General features: G+C 42.5%; 1 protein-coding gene across 1 annotated transcript in view; it reads left to right on the top strand.

Moving 5' to 3' along the window:
* The first annotated feature begins 4,536 nt into the window (after positions 1-4,536).
* vwa10.2 (von Willebrand factor A domain containing 10, tandem duplicate 2) overlaps positions 4,537-18,090 on the top strand; it is a 34,752-nt gene continuing 21,198 nt past the window's right edge. The window contains exons 1-6 of the mRNA XM_077246580.1: positions 4,537-4,564; positions 4,690-4,941; positions 5,697-5,990; positions 7,444-7,537; positions 7,625-7,756; positions 7,897-8,083. Of these exons, the coding sequence (XP_077102695.1) occupies positions 4,741-4,941; positions 5,697-5,990; positions 7,444-7,537; positions 7,625-7,756; positions 7,897-8,083 (908 nt within the window). The 5' untranslated portion in view covers positions 4,537-4,564; positions 4,690-4,740. The remainder of the gene's footprint in view (positions 4,565-4,689; positions 4,942-5,696; positions 5,991-7,443; positions 7,538-7,624; positions 7,757-7,896; positions 8,084-18,090) is intronic.

Genomic DNA, 18,090 nt, shown 5'->3' with positions numbered 1-18,090 from the left:
TCAATGGTACAGCAGAACGAGTGTGGCCTCTAGATCTTAGACGTTTTTAAATCTGAACTCCAAAAAGCAACGATATTGTCAGACATCCATGAGTGCATGTTCACAGAGGAAAACAACTGAAGAACAGCAGTGGTTGTTCACTCGACAACGACGGAATCCAACGGCGTGGGCGAAGGTAAGGGCGGTGTGTAATAAACTGTATGAAATAATCCCGAAAAAGTACAAACACGGCAGAGATGACAAGTTCAGCAGCTGGAATCAGCTGAGGTGACATGATGGTTAACAGAAAGCAGACAAACAGCTAGTAACAGCAGTGGTAATCCACCTGTCACTCAAGTGGCCACGCCCTTGATTATACAGCATTTTAAGGCTTAATATAATTTAAACGGATGAGTTCTAAAAAAAATTCACACCCCTCAGAGTTGTCATGAAGGGTAAAATTAGCTGTATAGACCAAAACAACTTAAGACACCAGGCTGTAAACATTTTTTTTTCTGCGGTAAAGTTGGGCATTTTAACATGGGGGAGATACAGATTTGGCTCACTTTTGCAGTCAGCCTCAAGCGGCTAGGCGATGAATTGCAGTTTAATTCACTTCCGTGTTGGTTTCGAGAGAGAGACAGGGAGGTTGCCGCCGTTATAGACATCATATAGAGAATAGATGCCCTATTGGCCGCTGTGGCACAAGAATTGCGGCCGCTGTCTTAAACTGGTCATACTCCTATTTGCGTTGCATAGCAGCAGTAGATGCCAGAGCACTGTGCAGCATAGCCTATTCCTGCTCAAATCGGCGGACCATCACTCGGGGATTACTTTTCACAAGTAAGATTTAACATTTAACATTACCGTACTATTGGTTGTATTTTGTAAACAAAATATTCAATGTGTCCTGTATCGTAGCTACGTGTATGACCTTTGCAGCAAAAAAACCCGCGTGAAAATCAGTTCGGTATTCAGTGAGATATGATTAATTAAATGCTCTGGCAGCTCATTGCACCTGCCAAACAGATTGCGGAGCGGGTGACCGGTTTAAGATGGCGGCCCCACGGCTCGTCCGCGCCAATAGGCAGTAGCGGTCGATAGGGCGTCTATCTATATGGTGTCTATGGCCGCTGTTGGCTGCTACTAGCCTGCGCGTTCATGGCAGGCTCCGCTGTGGGGGAGGAGCTGTGGAGGGAGGGCTGTAGCGCAGCAGAGAGCAAGGGAGTTGGACCTGTAAGTTGTGCTTGTTCAAATTTTCAGGCTAAGCCAACATTTTCTCAAAACTCCCTACTGCAGCTTTAAACAAGTGACATAAATGAATGAATAAATATGAATGAATTAATTAATTAATTAATAATTCAAGACAAGAAAATTCTGATTTCATGATCAATATACCTGCCAACAAATGCTGCTGTGTCTGCCAGCGTTTAATACATGCGCATAATGTAGACGCCTCGCGAGTGCATAGACAATTCGTGCGCAACTGCCCATAGTCACGGTATCGGTTTAAGTTGGAGAAAATAGCCGGAGGGGAACTTTACCTTCTAGGTGTAAGGGTAGCAGTTTGAATAAATAATAAACATAGCAGTTTGAACTCTTCTCCACTTTATTATACCACACATCAGATCACTAACTCCAAAAACCCGAGGGCAGTGGGTTTTGAGGACAGTTACACTGTATTGAGACAGTTGAGAAATAATAATATTTTTACAGTTTTCAACAATAATTGTCATTGTTGAACCCTTGCTCTTATTATTATATAATAGAATTTTCAAAGAGTTAGTAAAAGAGTAAAGTAAAAAAAAAAGTTAAGTAGGCATCTATTTTTTATTAAGTATTTATTTTGTATTAATACATAATCTCACTCTATTCATTTATAATGTATCATTATTGTGTGACATTTGTGTCAATAATCGTCAAGCACAGGTGACTTCGCGTAGTGAGAGGGGGCCCCCAAATCAAATTCTGCTTAGGGCCCCCAAAAGGCTCGGACCAGCTCTGGCCTAGTTTCTAACATTTCCTGCACACCCATTTAAATACACAGTCTTTTCTTATCCGAATTACCCATTCCCATAAAAAAATAACCAAATAAAGGGGAAATTCCACATTACTACACACACAAATTAAGTGTATAGGAACCTGCCCCAGACTCTTGAGTGTTACCTGTCCTAATCGTAATCCTTTTCAAAGAATGAGACAGGGGATCCAAGAGCCATTAAAGACAAAGGGTGAGAGTCTCAGTTATCTGACTCATTTGACTTACAATAAAGAAAACAGGACTGGCAGGAAGTTCTTGCTAAAATATTTGCTTAACTGAATCATTAATCTGATGTTATCACACATGAATTCACATTTTTTTTGTTTCCGCATCACTTCTCACATGAGCTTCATGCTGATGTAGAACTTTACGATGCTCTCATAAACTCATGTATAACCATTTGCCGGAAGGAATGGTTTAGTTTAAAAAGTTTAAATATTTGTACTTTTCTTACACACCTATCGTTTCACTTCAGAAGACATTGATTCATCAATTGTGATCGGATGGAATACTGCCATGTTTGCTTTGTGTGGTTTTTGAAGCATCAACTTTGAGGGACCCACCCACTTGCATTTTATGTGATAACAGAGATGCATTATTTTCTAAAAATCTTTGTTTGTGTTTATCTTAGGGTAAGTAAATGATAAGAGAATTTACATTTTTGGGTGAGTATCCACTAAAGGCTCCATTGCATGTGAGGGCTTTGACATTAGGATTATGTGATGATTATTATGCATTTAAATAACATCTGATTTAATGAATGCCACATTCAGGCTTGTCTCAGTCAAGTTCGGTGGCAAATGGTCCTCTGGGTAACATCCTGACTGTAAGGAATCTAAAGAGATTAAAAATCAATAATTAGTCCTAGAAAAGCTTCAATAAAAAGTTGTACTGGACATAGAACATTCACCATAATAATTTTCTGGTGTTGATTTGATTTCCTGCCATGTACACTAAAATACTAATTAAGCGCATATCCTGTCAATTGACCGTTGTCCAACAAGCCACGCTGCTCTCACGCCACACCATGTTCTCACGCAGTGAAAAATACATTGCGGAGCAGAGAGGACACTGACAACTCGCTGGCAGAAAGAACAGACCAGGATACTTTACTTGGCTGCGCGATGGAATGGATCCAACAGGATTGGAACATGTGACGCGATTTACTTGCTGATAGGCTATATTTGGTAGTCCTATTAAGCCTGTTGATTAAAGTTATTGTATACGAAAATAAAATGACATAGGCCTATTTAAATAAGTATTTAAGTATTTGAAATACAAAATACAGTCTCTCAAAGTATTTAAATACAAATTACATTTGATTTTTTTTTGTTAGGGAAAATACCAATGACAAAATACTCAAAAGTAATTAAATACGTATTTCAAATACATGTAATTAAAATACTGTCCATCTCTGAGTATAACATCATACATCATCCATCCATTCTCCAAACCACTTATCCCCTTGTAGGGTCTTGGAGGTCATGCATATAATTATCCTAGATATATTTTTGATGAATTGAAAAATTCCACACAAAAATAATTTTGCTTTAAAGGAATAGTTCATTTTAAAATGAAAATTACCCCATGATTTTCTCACCCTCAAGCCATAGGTGTATATTACTTTTTTCTCTCAGACGAATACAATCAGAATTACATTAAAAAATATCCTGGCTCTTCAAAGTTTTGTAATGGCAGTGGATTGCAACCAACAGATTGAAGCTCAAAAAAGTGAATCCATCCATCATAAACAAACTTCACATGGCTCCGGGGGGTTAATAAAGGCCTTCTGAAGCAAAGCAATGAGTTTGTGTAAGAGAAATATCCATAAACACATTAAAAAGTAAAATTTTAACTTCCGGCCAAATGGCCATACACAATCTACTTGCCCCTAATGCACAATTTACGAAGACGTCGGAAGTAGTTTGTAATATGTGCAATCTGGAATTTTGTAATTCACGCTTGACGTAAACAGCATGTTGTGAAGCATGATGTTCTTAAATTATGTGTATGATTGTGATCTTTGAATTTCTGGGAAAGTTTAAAGCATCCATATCAATGAATCAGGCAGATTCATTGAAAATTACATTTTCAAGTTTAATAAATTTGTAAATTATTATTAATAAATTATATATATACACATTAATAAGAACTTTATATATTAATTTGATATATTAATAATAATTTAATTATGAATACATTATTTTGTAACCTGTACTTAGCATTGTTATAGGCCATTAAGAATGGTCAAGGTAACAGAGGCAAGGTAAGATTGGATTTCAAAAAGTCACAATCAACAATGGTGGTTAACAAGGAAGTAAACATTTTTTCTTGCTGATTTTCTTAGTAACACACACACACACACACACACAGACACACACACACACACAAACACACACACACGTAGCCTACGGTATTCTTATTTATGCAATCCCTTATGTGTCACAAATATGTGTGACGCTGACATTAATCACTTAAAGGTGTATAAATACACTGACAGAGGCTAGGCATAAGGTACAGTATACACGCAAAATCTGTGAAAAGGTAATTCTCTATTTTTACTGTTTAATTCACAAATTTTCTCTAATTAAGTGTCGTATTTTATGTGGAAATTTCCAAGCTTAGAAATTTCCATATCTAAGCTAATCTATCTTATTTGCAATGTTTAGTAAAATTTCATCAAGATTTTCTTCAGAGAAGACCATTTATTGTGGACAGTAATGGATTCACTGGTTGTGGTGGCTGTCCTATTTCTTCTCTGGGGGACCCTGTTTCAACCCCCCCAGGCAGCAGCATTCAAACCTCTTTTTCATGACGGCTCCATCACCCATCGAGAAATCACTCAGATGGCCATCCTCCGCAAGACGGCAGAAGTGTGCCGTGACATAGCCACTGCCCAGGGACGAGACTTTACACTGGCTGTAAGAAAAGAACATGAGAGTGAACCAACTGAATTGTTCTTAGAACCAGGAAGATTTTAGAATTTTATAGTCACGCAAACTATTAATGAGTAAAAAAGGTTCTGTGATTAATATTCCTTGGAGAGACTTTTGATTTTGATTTTCAACATAAATCATACCTCAAATGTGACCCTGGATCACAAAACCAGTCTTAAGTAGCACGGGTATATTTGTGGGATGGGAACAGAGGGAAAATTTAGGTCAAAATTATCAATTTTTCTTTTATGCCAAAAATCATAAGGATATTAAGTAAAGATCATGTTCCATGAAAATATTTTGTAAATATCCTACCATAAATGTATAAAACATTTATTTTTGTGAGTGAATGCAGCACAATCGCGAACATAAATGGACAATTTTAAAGGCGATTTTCTCAATGTTTCGATTTTTTGCACCCTCAGATTCCAGATTTTCAAATAGTTGTATCTCGGCCAAATATTTTCCTATCCTAACAAACCATACATCAATGGAAAGCTTATTTATTCAGATTTCATGTGATGTATAAATCTCAATTTTAAAAAAAATGACCCATATGACTGGTTTTGTCATCCAGGGTCACAAATGTGAATTTTTAAAATGCGTTTTTTTTTTAAAGTTGCGTCTCAAGTTATGCTACACTGACTTGAAACCCGAATAGACAACTGAAAAACAGAGGTAATTTGACTTATTTTTTTTAATAATAATAATATTCTCCTCTTTCTACACCTCACCTCCAGATAAACAACAGATTGACTGTATCAGCTGTTCAACAAGCCTGCGCAACACATCCTGATTTATCTTCTGCCATCTCTTCACTGGGTTTTTATTCAGCAATAACAGAGATGTACTTAAGCAATGCGGCCATAGATGCAACGTTTGCTCTGAGTGCGGCTCGTCACATAGATAATGAGGCTTTCGTTGAGGGCCGGGACCTCATCACTAGTGGCCTGGCTGCAGTGAAGGCCAATGTGCAGCAGGGGAGCTATATCTCTGGTCGAATAACACTGGGGGCTGTATGTCATACTCTACAGGTACGTAGCCTACTTTATAAATGGAGATTATAGTAGGGTGGTCTGATCTTTTTTTTTTTTTTCATGCTGGCTTTATACCAGATATATATTTGCATTACCAGACATCCCAAGTCCCAAGTTCCAGGAGTCTCCCGCATATTGATAGCGGCTCCCCGTGCCCGCAAATTAGTTCAAATATCCCGGAATCTAAAGCTTACGAGCTCCAAACAGTGTAGCGCACGCACGGCAGAGAGGGAGATAGCGAGAGCCAAACCCCCAATCCCAATGATCACCAACACCTGTTATAATCCAATCAATAATAGCCTATAAATCATTCTTTTGGGAAAAATCATTGTTTCTGCATCTGATATCTGACCAGTACGGAAAGTCTCTACGTGTTACTGTCTTCTCTCGCAGCAAAGTATTTTTGATTAAATTCAATACATTTTCTCATATAGCCTACATTAACTTGTTATTCCTTGCGTCTCGAATGGTGCACGAGAGTGAGTTCAAATTGTAATTTTCAGCAGGGTCCTTTGTCCACTCGAGGAGTGTTCGTTCCTCAACTAGTTTTACAGTCTTATTATCATTGTAGAAAACTTTTTTTTCTCTCTCCAGGATTCTTTGATGAATAGAAAGTTTCAGAGTTTTCTGAAATAGGAAGATTTTGTAACATTATAAATCGCTGTCACTTTTGATCAATTGAATGCATCCTTGCTGAATAAAAGTAGGCTATTACTTTCTTAATTTCGTTAAATAAATAAAAATTCTTAATGACCCCAAACTTTTGAAAATAGTAGTGTATAATGTTACAGAAGCTTTCTATTTCAGATAAATGGTTTTCTTTTGAACGATGGTTTTTGTGTGTACCATGACTTTTTTATGACATTAATACAATTCTTTTTAGAATTAATTGTACATAAATTGGTTTTTCAAAGCAAAACAATGTGTTTATGTCTGAGAACCCTTTATACACATACTTAACTGCAGACACTGAAATGACATAGACTACACTGTGAGGTAGCCTACAGTAGCTACAAATATTTTGAGTGTCCAGTATTTTCCTATAAAAAACAACGATTGTCCCTCATTTTCTTTATTGAAGTTGGCAAGTTGAACCCTAGTTGTATCATCAATCTCAATGGGACTTCATGGTAAAATTAAGGTAATTTAAAAATAATTAAAAATTAAGCATTTTAAAATGACCATTCAATTTCTTTTCCTTTTTTTTTTACCTAACTAAGAGTATTTGAACATGTTTGAATGAAAATATTTGAATTTCATTGCAAGCAAAGTTAAACCAAGTAACATCTGCTAACATGACAACTTTTTCAGTCAACATGTTTAGTTTTACCACCGCAAATGAACTGTATGCACATGTTACACTATGTTTGACAACCACAAAGTGTATACATACTTTTAGAACTTTGTACATTATTATTTGTAATATTTGATTTGCAATGTTTGTGTGCAGGATTTCTATAGCCACAGTAACTGGGTGGAACTGGGAAGCACTGCTCCTTTCAGCCCCCTGATCAGACGTGAGCTTCAACTCAACAATCTAGCAGGTATGACAAAATACAATTACCCTCATTCTACAATTTCCCGAGAGTTTAGAAACTAGTTTCACATTCTTATCTTTTATCTGTATACAGACCGCAGCACACCAACATGCAAAAGCTGCACTGGGCAAGACTGTAGTGATAACATTCTCCCAGAAATATTGCTGCATAAGAAACTAACCTCAGGATATTTCAGTACTTCAGTCTTCTCTGCAAAACCTGTGGGTAAGGAAGCTTAGCATCCCATGTGTAGTGTTGATCTGCCTATCAATTAAAACTCCTCTGTATAGGCCTGTCATCACAGTCCACAGGATGTTTGAAATTGGAACTACAAATCTATATATTCTGACATAATTTTCTCTCAGGCAAGTGTAGCCATGGCGGCTTTCTTGACAGGACCAGTTATAGAGACCCCACCGGAGGTATCAACAAGGATGACATCAGCTCAAGTCATGGCTTCCTTCACCAGCGTGCCGCTGAAATGGCCATCAACGCTACTATGGAACTGCTGCAAGACATCCGATTGGCCACAGGCAACCAAGCCTTTCTTCGGTACACATACCTTACATTTACACCGCTCTTTGAGCTCTTCTTTTGCGAATTAAAAAAATTTAACATTTAAGTACTTCTGAAAATTTCATATTTACGAGGTCAGTAACAGGGCGATGTACCATTTCTACATAAAATGAAGCTAGATTTTTTAACTCTACCTAAGTGAAAAAAATATATACTTTATTGTATTTGAAATATATTCCCTTTTTCAATAGTACATTGCAAATATACTAACACAAATTGTTCTCTCTTTAAATACAGTATATTAAAAGTAGCCTATATTAGCATCATGCTTTTACCTATTTTCACAACACCACTTTTAACACACTTAATATATGAATATAATATAATTGTACTTTAGTTTATTTTCTAAGAATATATTTTATAAATATATACTTGAAGTGAACATTTAGTTTATTTTTTAAAAGTGTATCACTTTATTAAAAATATATTTTTTATAAACAACTGACTGACTGTGTGCTGGAAATGATCATTGTAAAAATGCATTGAAAGTATACTTTCAAAATACATTAAAGTTAAAATGTGGTAAAGATCCGAACGAGCTAGCTGAGCTAGCCCTTACTGCTATTCTTCCTACTATTTCCTATCCCCGATATAGGCTACGTTCAGATTGTCAGTCCAAAAAAAGCACATGAAATCCGTTCCAAGCTACATCCATATGTGGTTTGAAATCCTATTCAAATCACATATCAGGAAATCCACTTCAGTCTGAACGCTCTGATCGGTTTTCGCGTGGTATGTGACTTTCTCACGCCACGTAAAATGTAAACGTCAGACGTTGTTATAGGGAACATGGTGCTGCCGAAAGCAGGCTGTGTTGTTGCAAAGTGCCGGACAAGCAGAAAAGTATTATTTTTGAAACCGGCGCAGATAAGAGGGCGGATTCCTGTGCATACCAGCCTCCTACAGTTCTGCAGCTCAAGACGCAGTAGTCCAGCGCGGCTACACATTTCCATGTTGTAAAATTTAAATAAGACAACATCTCCATTGCAAATGCAAACCCCTCCATCAACACAACGTCATTGCCATACTGCTAAAGAGCTGCATGAACACACAACTCGGATCTGAACAGTTGCGATACACAGTGTGGACATCATTTTAGATCAGATTCCAATCGGATACAAAGATAATCGGATTTGGCCTGACAGTGTGAATGTAGCCATAGTTAACTACTTTACGTCAACATTTTAGCCATAGTCAACGCTTCATTTACACATGTGGCTAATGCTGTGCCTCCCTCAACCACAAACGCCTTCTTAGATCCGGTTTTTGGACTTTTGGCAGTCTATAGAACTCAAATTGTTTTTTCCCGGTGCGACCGATTAGTTGGCCTACAGACCAAAACACGACCATTTTTCATCAGCAATAATAAGCTAAATATGCAAGTCCATTCAGTTCAGTGGCATTGTTTACGCATAGACAGTAAAAGAAATGGACACAGCGACCCAATTGATTTCAACGGAGAAGACTGAAGCCCGATTATTGCACTTCCTGCCTGATGGCTGAGCGACTGCGCAGGCTCAAACTGAGCTTGACGACAGTCGTACTCGGTTACTAACGTAACCTCGGTTCTCTCTAGAGAGGGAACGAGTACTGCGTAATATCTTACGCTATGGGGAAAACCTCTTTTCCACGAGATATTGAAGCTAAAAATTATACTTAATTTTGAATTAATGTAAAACGCTGTGCAGCAGTATGCAGATATAGGCAGGACGGCTCGCGTGCCTATTGGCTGCCCTGCGGCAACAGCAGCAGCCTATCGAGAGAGGCACTGCGTGACATCATCCTATGGGGGCATTTCGAGCCCATTTCGTCACGTCCCGCCAGAAAAGGCGCAATCTCGCCCTATAAATATAGCTCGATAAGGCTGGTACACTGGTTTTCATCGCCGAAGCAAACCAGAGCTGTGTATGCACGGCAAGATACGCAGTTCTCGTTCCCTCTCTAGAGAGAACCGAGGTTACGTTAGTAACCGAGTACGTTCTCTTACGAGAGTATCTCTCGTACTGTGTAATATCTTACGCTATGGGGAACACAATGCAATACGCCGTGCGTACTGGGATCCGACACCAAGGTCCCAAGGGCAGTAGCCTGGGGCTCATGTAGTCCATAATCACCATTGACTCACAGAGAGTCGGAGAAGAGAGGCTGCAAGCATCATTCCCCATGAAATAGCATCCTATAGGAGCTAGTTATGTTAATAGTGTTTGACACATGCAGGGTGAACGTGTTCAGCCTGAACTGGGTAATAGTACGGGTTATTCAACACCCATAGAGCCGTTTTATCGCTCAGTGAGCGATACATAAGCAAAACTCAGCATCTGGGCCGGCACAGCGGGGCAGATAGCACTGAATTCTATACCGACAGAATCTTGGCTTGTAAGGCGGGAACCTCTAGGTTATAAAACCTTATAAATGTAGACGGCGAGGCCCAGCCCGCAGCCGTACAGATATCCTGCAAGGTAACCCCACTATACCACACCCACGACGAGGCAACGCCTCTCGTGGAGTGCGCTCTGACACCCAAAGGACACTGCAGGCCCTTAGAAGTGTAAGCCAGTGCTATGGCGTCGACTATCCATCTGGATAGGCTCGGTTTTGATGCGGCCAGTCCCTTGGAGCGTCCGCCAAACAAAACGAAGAGCTGCTCGGTCTGTCTGAAGGCAGACGAGCGGGACACATAAGCTCTCAGTGCCCTGACAGGGCAAAGGAGACTCGCATCCTCCTCCTCATCATGAGCCGAGAGAGCGCACAGGGAAATAACCTGGGCCCTGAACGGTGTGTTGAGGGATTTGGGCACGTACCCGTGCCTTGGTTTGAGTATGACTTTTGAGTCATTAGGCCCAAACTCCATACATGACGCACTTACAGAAAGCGCTTGTAAGTCCCCTATGCGCTTCACTGAAGCGAGAGCCAAAAGAAACACCGTTTTGAAAGACAGATGCTTCATGTCTGACAAATGGATTGGCTCGAACGGGGCACCTTTCATGGCTTCCAAAACCGTAGAAAGGTCCCAAACCGGGACTGAAGGAGGTCTAGGAGGGTTCAGCCTCCGAGCTCCCTTGAGGAATCGCACGACTAGGTCGTTCTTCCCCAGTGACTGGCCATTTATCTTCCCAGATTGGCCAGGAAGGCTTTGAGACCTCGGGCTTGATTTCAATCCTCGGCCGGGGCCCGCGCTGAGGGGGGCGGCGTCCAGCAGAGCGAGAGAGCGGTCTTTGTTCTCGGGCCTGGCGGCGTTGAGAAGCAGCGGCGGCGGGTTGTGTGGGTTGAGGCTGGGAGCCCCGGGCAGGCGGCTGTTTAGAGCAACCTACTGCGGAACTAGAGCGCTTCGGGAGGAAGTGCTTCATCGCCTGTGATGTCTTTTGAACTTCCTGGAATCTGTCCGCGAAATCTTTCACGGCAGATCCGAAGAGGCCAGCTGACGAAATGGGCGCGTCGAGGAATACAGAGCGCTCCGCTTCAGTCATTTCAGACAGCGTCAACCACAGATGTCTCTCAGCCACCGTGAGAGAGGCCATATTCCGCCCAATGACCTGTGCAGCTGATTTTGCGGCGCGTAGAGCCAGGTCTGTAGCGCTCCGCAAATCTGCAACGCTGATCGATTCAGCGCCTTCCTCGTCCATTTTTCGGAGAAGGTCGGCCTGGAAGATCTGCAAGATGGCCATTGTGTGTAAAGCTGACGCGGCTTGCCCGACGGCGGTGTAAGCGCGACCGTGCATGGTTGACGTCACTCGGCAGGCTTTAGACGGTTGCGTCGGCTGCGCTCGCCGTCCAGCAGAGGGCGGGCAGAGATGGGAAGCTACCATGCTTCCACTGGGGCAAGAGAAAGGTATCCTCTGTCTTTCGCACCGTCCACAGTGGAGAATGCAGCCGAGACAGAGGTACGCACCCTGGCCGAGAGGGGGGCGCCCCAGGACCTCGCGCCTTCTTCGTGAAGCTCAGGAAGAAAAGGCGCGGGCCTGGATTGTGACGGCGAGTGGTCCTTTTTGAGGAAGCATCCGTCCAGTCGGTTGCACGCAGGCTGCGCGGGCGCCTCCCAGTCGATGCCGAGGTTGTCGACGGCTTGAGAGAGCAGACGCATCAGCTCTGATTCAATGCCGGCTCGTTTTCCAGAAGGCTCGCGGCTAGCAGGGGGGAGGTCCACCTCGCGACGCCCATTCCTCACTATCTGATGCCAGGAGAGAACAGACCTCGGTTGTTTCGTCGACCTCAATGGTGTAAGCGGCGGCGGACGGCAGCCGCTGTCCGTCGGGGAGGGACTCGAGCGATGCCGGCGAAGCTGGCGGGCGAACCGGCGAGCTTTGGCGGGCAGGAGAAGGCTCGGGGCCGCGCTGGGCACGGCGCTTTTTACGGCGCGGCGCTACGGCGGGCTGAAGTGCAGGCTCTGAGAAGGATGCCAGGCGAGTCCTCAGAGTCACCATAGGCAGTAGCTCACAGTGAGGGCATCCGCCGTCGACGAGAGCGAGAGCCGCATGATCCTCACCCAGGCAGGAAACGCAGATGACATGACGGTCCCCGTCGCTGAGTGTGGCTCGGCACGAGTCGCAGGATCTTTGCATCTTGAAAAAGACGCAGCTCTTTTAGCAGAGAGAGAGACAGTGAAAAAATGTGCGTCGCAGCGGCGAACACACACACACAGTAATTGAAAGGATATAACGCCGGAAAGCGTAGCAGGTACGGCGGCTAAAGGCGGCGGTGCCAGCGACTTCAGACACAAAGGCTCGTCCCGCTGTGTGCTTGTCCTCAGACGGCGTTGCTTCTCACTCCGGATCCAGCGATGCGTGATGCTTCGCTGAAGAGATGAAAAATCAGTGTACCAGCCTTATCGAGCTATATTTATAGGGCGAGATTGCGCCTTTTCTGGCGGGACGTAACGAAATGGGCGCGAAATGCCCCCATAGGATGGTGTTACGCAGCACCTCTCTCGATAGGCTGCTGCTGTTGCCGCAGGGCAGCCAATAGGCACGCGAGCCGTCCTGCCTATATCTGCATACTGCTGCACAGCGTTTTACATTAATTCAAAATTAAGGATAATTTTTAGCTTCAATATCTCGTGGAAAAGAGGTTTTCCCCATAGCGTAAGATATTACGCAGTACGAGGGATACTCTCGTAAGAGAACTGACAGTTGCAAATCTTCTAGTAGCTGTGCCAAGACAAATCTGAATCACCTAATTCCTCAAAAACGTTGTTGAAATATTTTATCCCTTGACTTTATGCCTCTATGTCCCCCCGATTGCCTCATAGACAGTAAAAGATTGCCTGCGAGCTTCTCCTCCTGTCTGTATGGTAATGTCTCTATTGCGTGACAGAAAGTCGCGTGGTTATGATGCAATCGTTAGCCTATTTTTACAAAAACAGCTTCTACTGGGCCATAACATAAGATACAAAGTAATTGAGCCTTTTATAGATTGTCGTGTTTCTTTAGAAATAAATAATGGACAAATGAAGTCTTTGGACGCCTCAGATGTAAAGTTATTCGCTGTCAAAGTGACGCCAAAATGAATGGGAGTCAATGGAATGCTAACAGCAGGTGAAGTTCTTCTACAATGGCGGCCCCCGCGAGGCTTCAGTTTCCGGCTGGTGGATTACCCCCTTGTGTTTACGTTCAGTGCCTCCCATAGATATAAACACTAGATGTCGCCTTGGGGTTCTAAACATGCGTCAAAACCGCCGCCATCTTGGAACAGGGGTCTTGTCATAGGAAGTAGCTAGGTAACACTGAATTCATGGATAATGCCGGACTTTTTGTGCTGCGTATGGATGTTTACACGAACGAAATCTTAAAACCAGACAGCAAGGGATTACATTTCACAAGATTGTGAAATTTTGTAATTTTTTAAAAATTTCTCTGGACTCTATAATAAAAACATGTCTGACCGTTGGAACGAACCAAAACAACTAGAAAATCGCATTCATGACGATTTATGGTGATTTTAGGCTTGTTTGAGATGAGCAAAATCTGCGCAGAACCGATCACCGGTGATCAGCGCGTAATGCATGTCGGTTAGAAATGTGTCCGAGAGCGGTCCGCCTTGCTCTGATGTCATGCTGACGCGTGTCAAAAAGCTCTCGCGAGCGCAAGGCGCACGTGTCGGATTCTGCAGTCGCGCGCAGTTGCTCTCCACCGACTGCGCTGATCAAGAGCATGATGGGAAACGACTTGCTGACGTCACAGCTTAATGTTGATTGGTTTAAACAACCGTGATGTATTGTTCTCTTTTAAAATGTTTGATTTTAAAACTCGGATATCATGTTTTATGTGTATGTTATGTGTGAATATTCCCAAACTCTCGGACAGTGCGATCTCTATGGGTTATGCAATGTCATTTTATTATATATATATAAAAAAACACATAGCCTATGTCTGTATTAAAGAAAAAAATATTGATAAACACTTATTTGGAATGGAATTAAATAACAAGTACTTTGGGTGTCTTGTTCATTATATTTATTTTCATATAAAAGCAACAGAACGTAAATTACATCCAGTTTATTAGCAATACTGTGCACGAGCGTGAATCCCGAGATATCCATCATTGATCTCGCAGGTGTCATATCCAATGCGAGAAGCGAGAACTGTCCGGCTTGCGTGGCCTTTTTTCACTCCTCCCCTCACTGCAGCCGCCTACTCTCGACTACATTTAAGGCGAGGCAGGGCACATCTCAAACAAGCCTATTATTTCCGTTAGACCTTTTCCTACATTGACGAACCCCATGAGGGGTTCCCGTTTCAAGATGGCGGCTCTATTGATCCATTCGTTCCAATGAACTGCCGTAGCCAAGGCGACATCTAGTGTTTATATCTATGAGTGCCTCCAAAATGGCTGACTTCCGGATAGATGACGTGTAGTGAAAACCCTCTATAGACCCCTTTTGCGCCGACGTCACAATTACGTCACGGCGTTAGCTGGAGGCAAAACAGGCGGCCAATACAAACCAGCACAGATTCGGCTAGATTCGGCTTGTTGTGTTTCTGGGTGCAAGAATCACCTACAGGATCCAATTTGAAATTTTATCGCTTAATGTTTTCTAAATTAATGTGATTATTTGTGAATCATCTATGATTGTATATATTGTTATGATTGATTGTGATAGACTTTTTGAATAACCTGGTAAGAAAGAATAATCAAATACATAGTTAATTAATATCATTTATTATTTTTTATTTTTTTATCAGCTTCATCTTGGGTCTTACAGAGAGTAACAATAACATGTAATATAGTGTAAGTAATATAGATACATATACACTTGTGATGTAACATACATTGATTCAGATTATGAAAATGAAGACAAACATAATTATATGCACACATACACACACACACACACACACACACACACACACACACAAAAAAAAATCAAATAGGAATTTAAATTTTATGTTTTGTAATAAAAAAAATAAATAAAAAAAAGTTAAAGGGTTAAAGCAAATCACCACAAATTATGTAATTGTTGTCTCTTTAAAGTACTCCAAAAATGGGCCCCAGACTTTCAGAAATAATTTTGGCTGTTGTTTCATTGCGAACCGAATCTTTTCCATCCCAAGAGCATGCAAAAGGTCAAAAACCCGTTTGCGATAAGAGGGGGAGCTGTTGCCTTCCAATTCATGAGAATAAGTCGCCTGGCCAGTAGAGTTCCAAAGGCTACACTGTCAGCCTGCCATGTGTTTAGATGAACAGGTTCTGGCAAGATACCAAATAGTACTGTTAACGGGTTGGGGTCTATTGTTAAAGAAAAAATAACAGAAAAGCATCCAAAGATTTTCCCTCAAAAATTAGACAATCTCGGACAAGACCAGAAAGAATGTGATAACGTAGCTGGTTCAGTTAAACAGCGGATGCAGGTTGGGTCAAGATCTGGGAATATTCTGCTTAGTTTAACTCTGGACCAATGGACCCTGTGCACTACCTTAAATTGAATGAGGGTGTGCCTAGCATTTATAGATGATGATTGTATTCGTGCAAAAATCAGATCCCAAGCATTTCCCTCCAGCGTCAAATTCAGTTCCTCCTCCCAGAGCGCCTTCAGTGGTGGAATTGAGGGGGACTGTTTTGTATTGATTATAGTAAATATTTTAGATATAACCCCCTTCAAAGAAGTATGGAGATCTAATATGTTATCAAGTAACATTGAGCGTACGCAGGCGCGTTTGGCTGCCGCTGCTCACTGGGACTTAGTCCTCTCTTTGGACTGTTTTTTTTTATATCAATCAAAGTTTGACCAACCTGAAAAAAGCCCTCTGTTTCTGTTTTTTACGAGTTCGACTGGAGTCTTTTGGATTGTTTATACATTCTCTGTCGTCAGTTCCACGAGTCTTCCACGGGTTTGGCTGGAGCCCGCCGTGGGAGGTTTTTGTTTTTTATGGCTGCTCGTGGTCTGGGCTGCCTTTCTGTGTCTGGCTGTTTTCCTTTTGTGGGTCTCATGCACGGGGCTGGCTATCAGCGCTGACACACGAAGACGGCTATCGGCAGACAGGCTTCCTTGTCGGCCAGCGGTTAGCGAGGCTTGGTGGCATTCGTCTTTGTTCGGCATGGCGTTCAGTTATTCCTCCTCACAGCTCCACAAACTCAATTCTGCATTTACTCCTGGACTTAACATCTCCATTATAAGAGAACTCAGAATTTTGCGTCGCTCCTGTTATGTCCATCGGAGTGTACGCAGATGCTTTGTTTACCACCAGCAGGCTGAGCAGCATATTCCATCAATCTGGACGCCCGTCGCACAACTGACACGTCATCAGAGCGCTGCCACCAAGAGGCTATTTCATTCCAAGCAGGACATAAAACGTGGAGTGGATCACAGCCTACTCGGGCCCCTTCAGAGACACTCTGCTACCTTCAACCCAGCATCTCCAGTCAAAATTGAACTTTTAAATGTACAATCCCTTAATAATAAGGCATCTTTTATTCATGACCACATCATCAATGAGCATATACACTTCATGTGCCTAGTTGAAACCTGGCAACAACCAGAAGTTTACACTAGTCTAAATGAATCCTGTCCCCCTGGCTATACCTACCTAAGTAAGGCTCGCACCACTGGCCGCGGTGGTGGTCTTGCCGTTGTGCACCGGGTAGAGTCTGAGTTGTCCTCCCTGTCCTAGCTTGTCCACTATTCTTTTGAATGCCTTTCACTCAACACGTCAATGTCCCAACACACTCCAGAGGCCACACGATTGATCTGCTGATCACTAATTCCACCTTCATCAGCAATCTCTTGGTGCACGATCTGGGTATGACTGACCATGAGGCCATTTCAATGGAGCTTCCCATCCTGTCCCCCCTCAGTAAGTCAAGCAGACAAATCAGTTTCAGGAACCTTAAAAACATCAATCCAGTCACCCTGACTACCGATCTCCGTCATCTCTCTGCTGCTAACCCCCTGTCAGTCATTGAATCTGTGGATCTTTACAATTTATCACTTAGCACTCTCCTGGACCGTCATGCCCCAGTCAAGTCCAGAAACGTCACCTTCAAACACTCAGCCCCCTGGTACACCAGGGAGCTGCGGCTGCAGAAGAGAACAGGGCGTGTCCTTGGACGGCGTTTCAAGGACTCAGGGCTTGCTGTTCACAAATTAGCGTACCGGGAACATCAGAGGGCCTACAGCAAGTCCCTCAGTGACACCCGGTCCCAGTTCTACTATCATATAATCAACAATAGCCCTGGTAACTCCAAGCAACTTTTCTCAACTATAAATCATCTCCTCAAACCTCAGTTCCCCCTACACTCAGAGAACTTCCAGGAGCGTTGCAATACCTTCATCTCCTTCTTCAAAACAAAAGTTGAAAAAATTCGTTCCCTTCTCTCCAGCTCCCCTGCCCTCCAGCCCCCCGCTGTGTCTGCTCCCTCGCACCAGCCCCCTCTTTCCCTAGCCCCTCTGTTCCCCCAGTTACATCCACTGACCCTCAATCTGGGACTACACAGCTCCTTTGCTGTTTTATTGATATCACTCAGCATGACATCGAAGACCTTCTAAGGAA

This window comes from Siphateles boraxobius, unplaced genomic scaffold (genome assembly GCF_051911475.1).
Source record: "Siphateles boraxobius isolate OS27281-9 unplaced genomic scaffold, OSU_SipBor_1 29, whole genome shotgun sequence".
Taxonomy (NCBI): domain Eukaryota; kingdom Metazoa; phylum Chordata; class Actinopteri; order Cypriniformes; family Leuciscidae; genus Siphateles; species Siphateles boraxobius.
The sequence above is the reverse complement of the archived record's forward strand: the minus strand, read 5'-3'. Positions and strand labels throughout refer to the sequence as shown.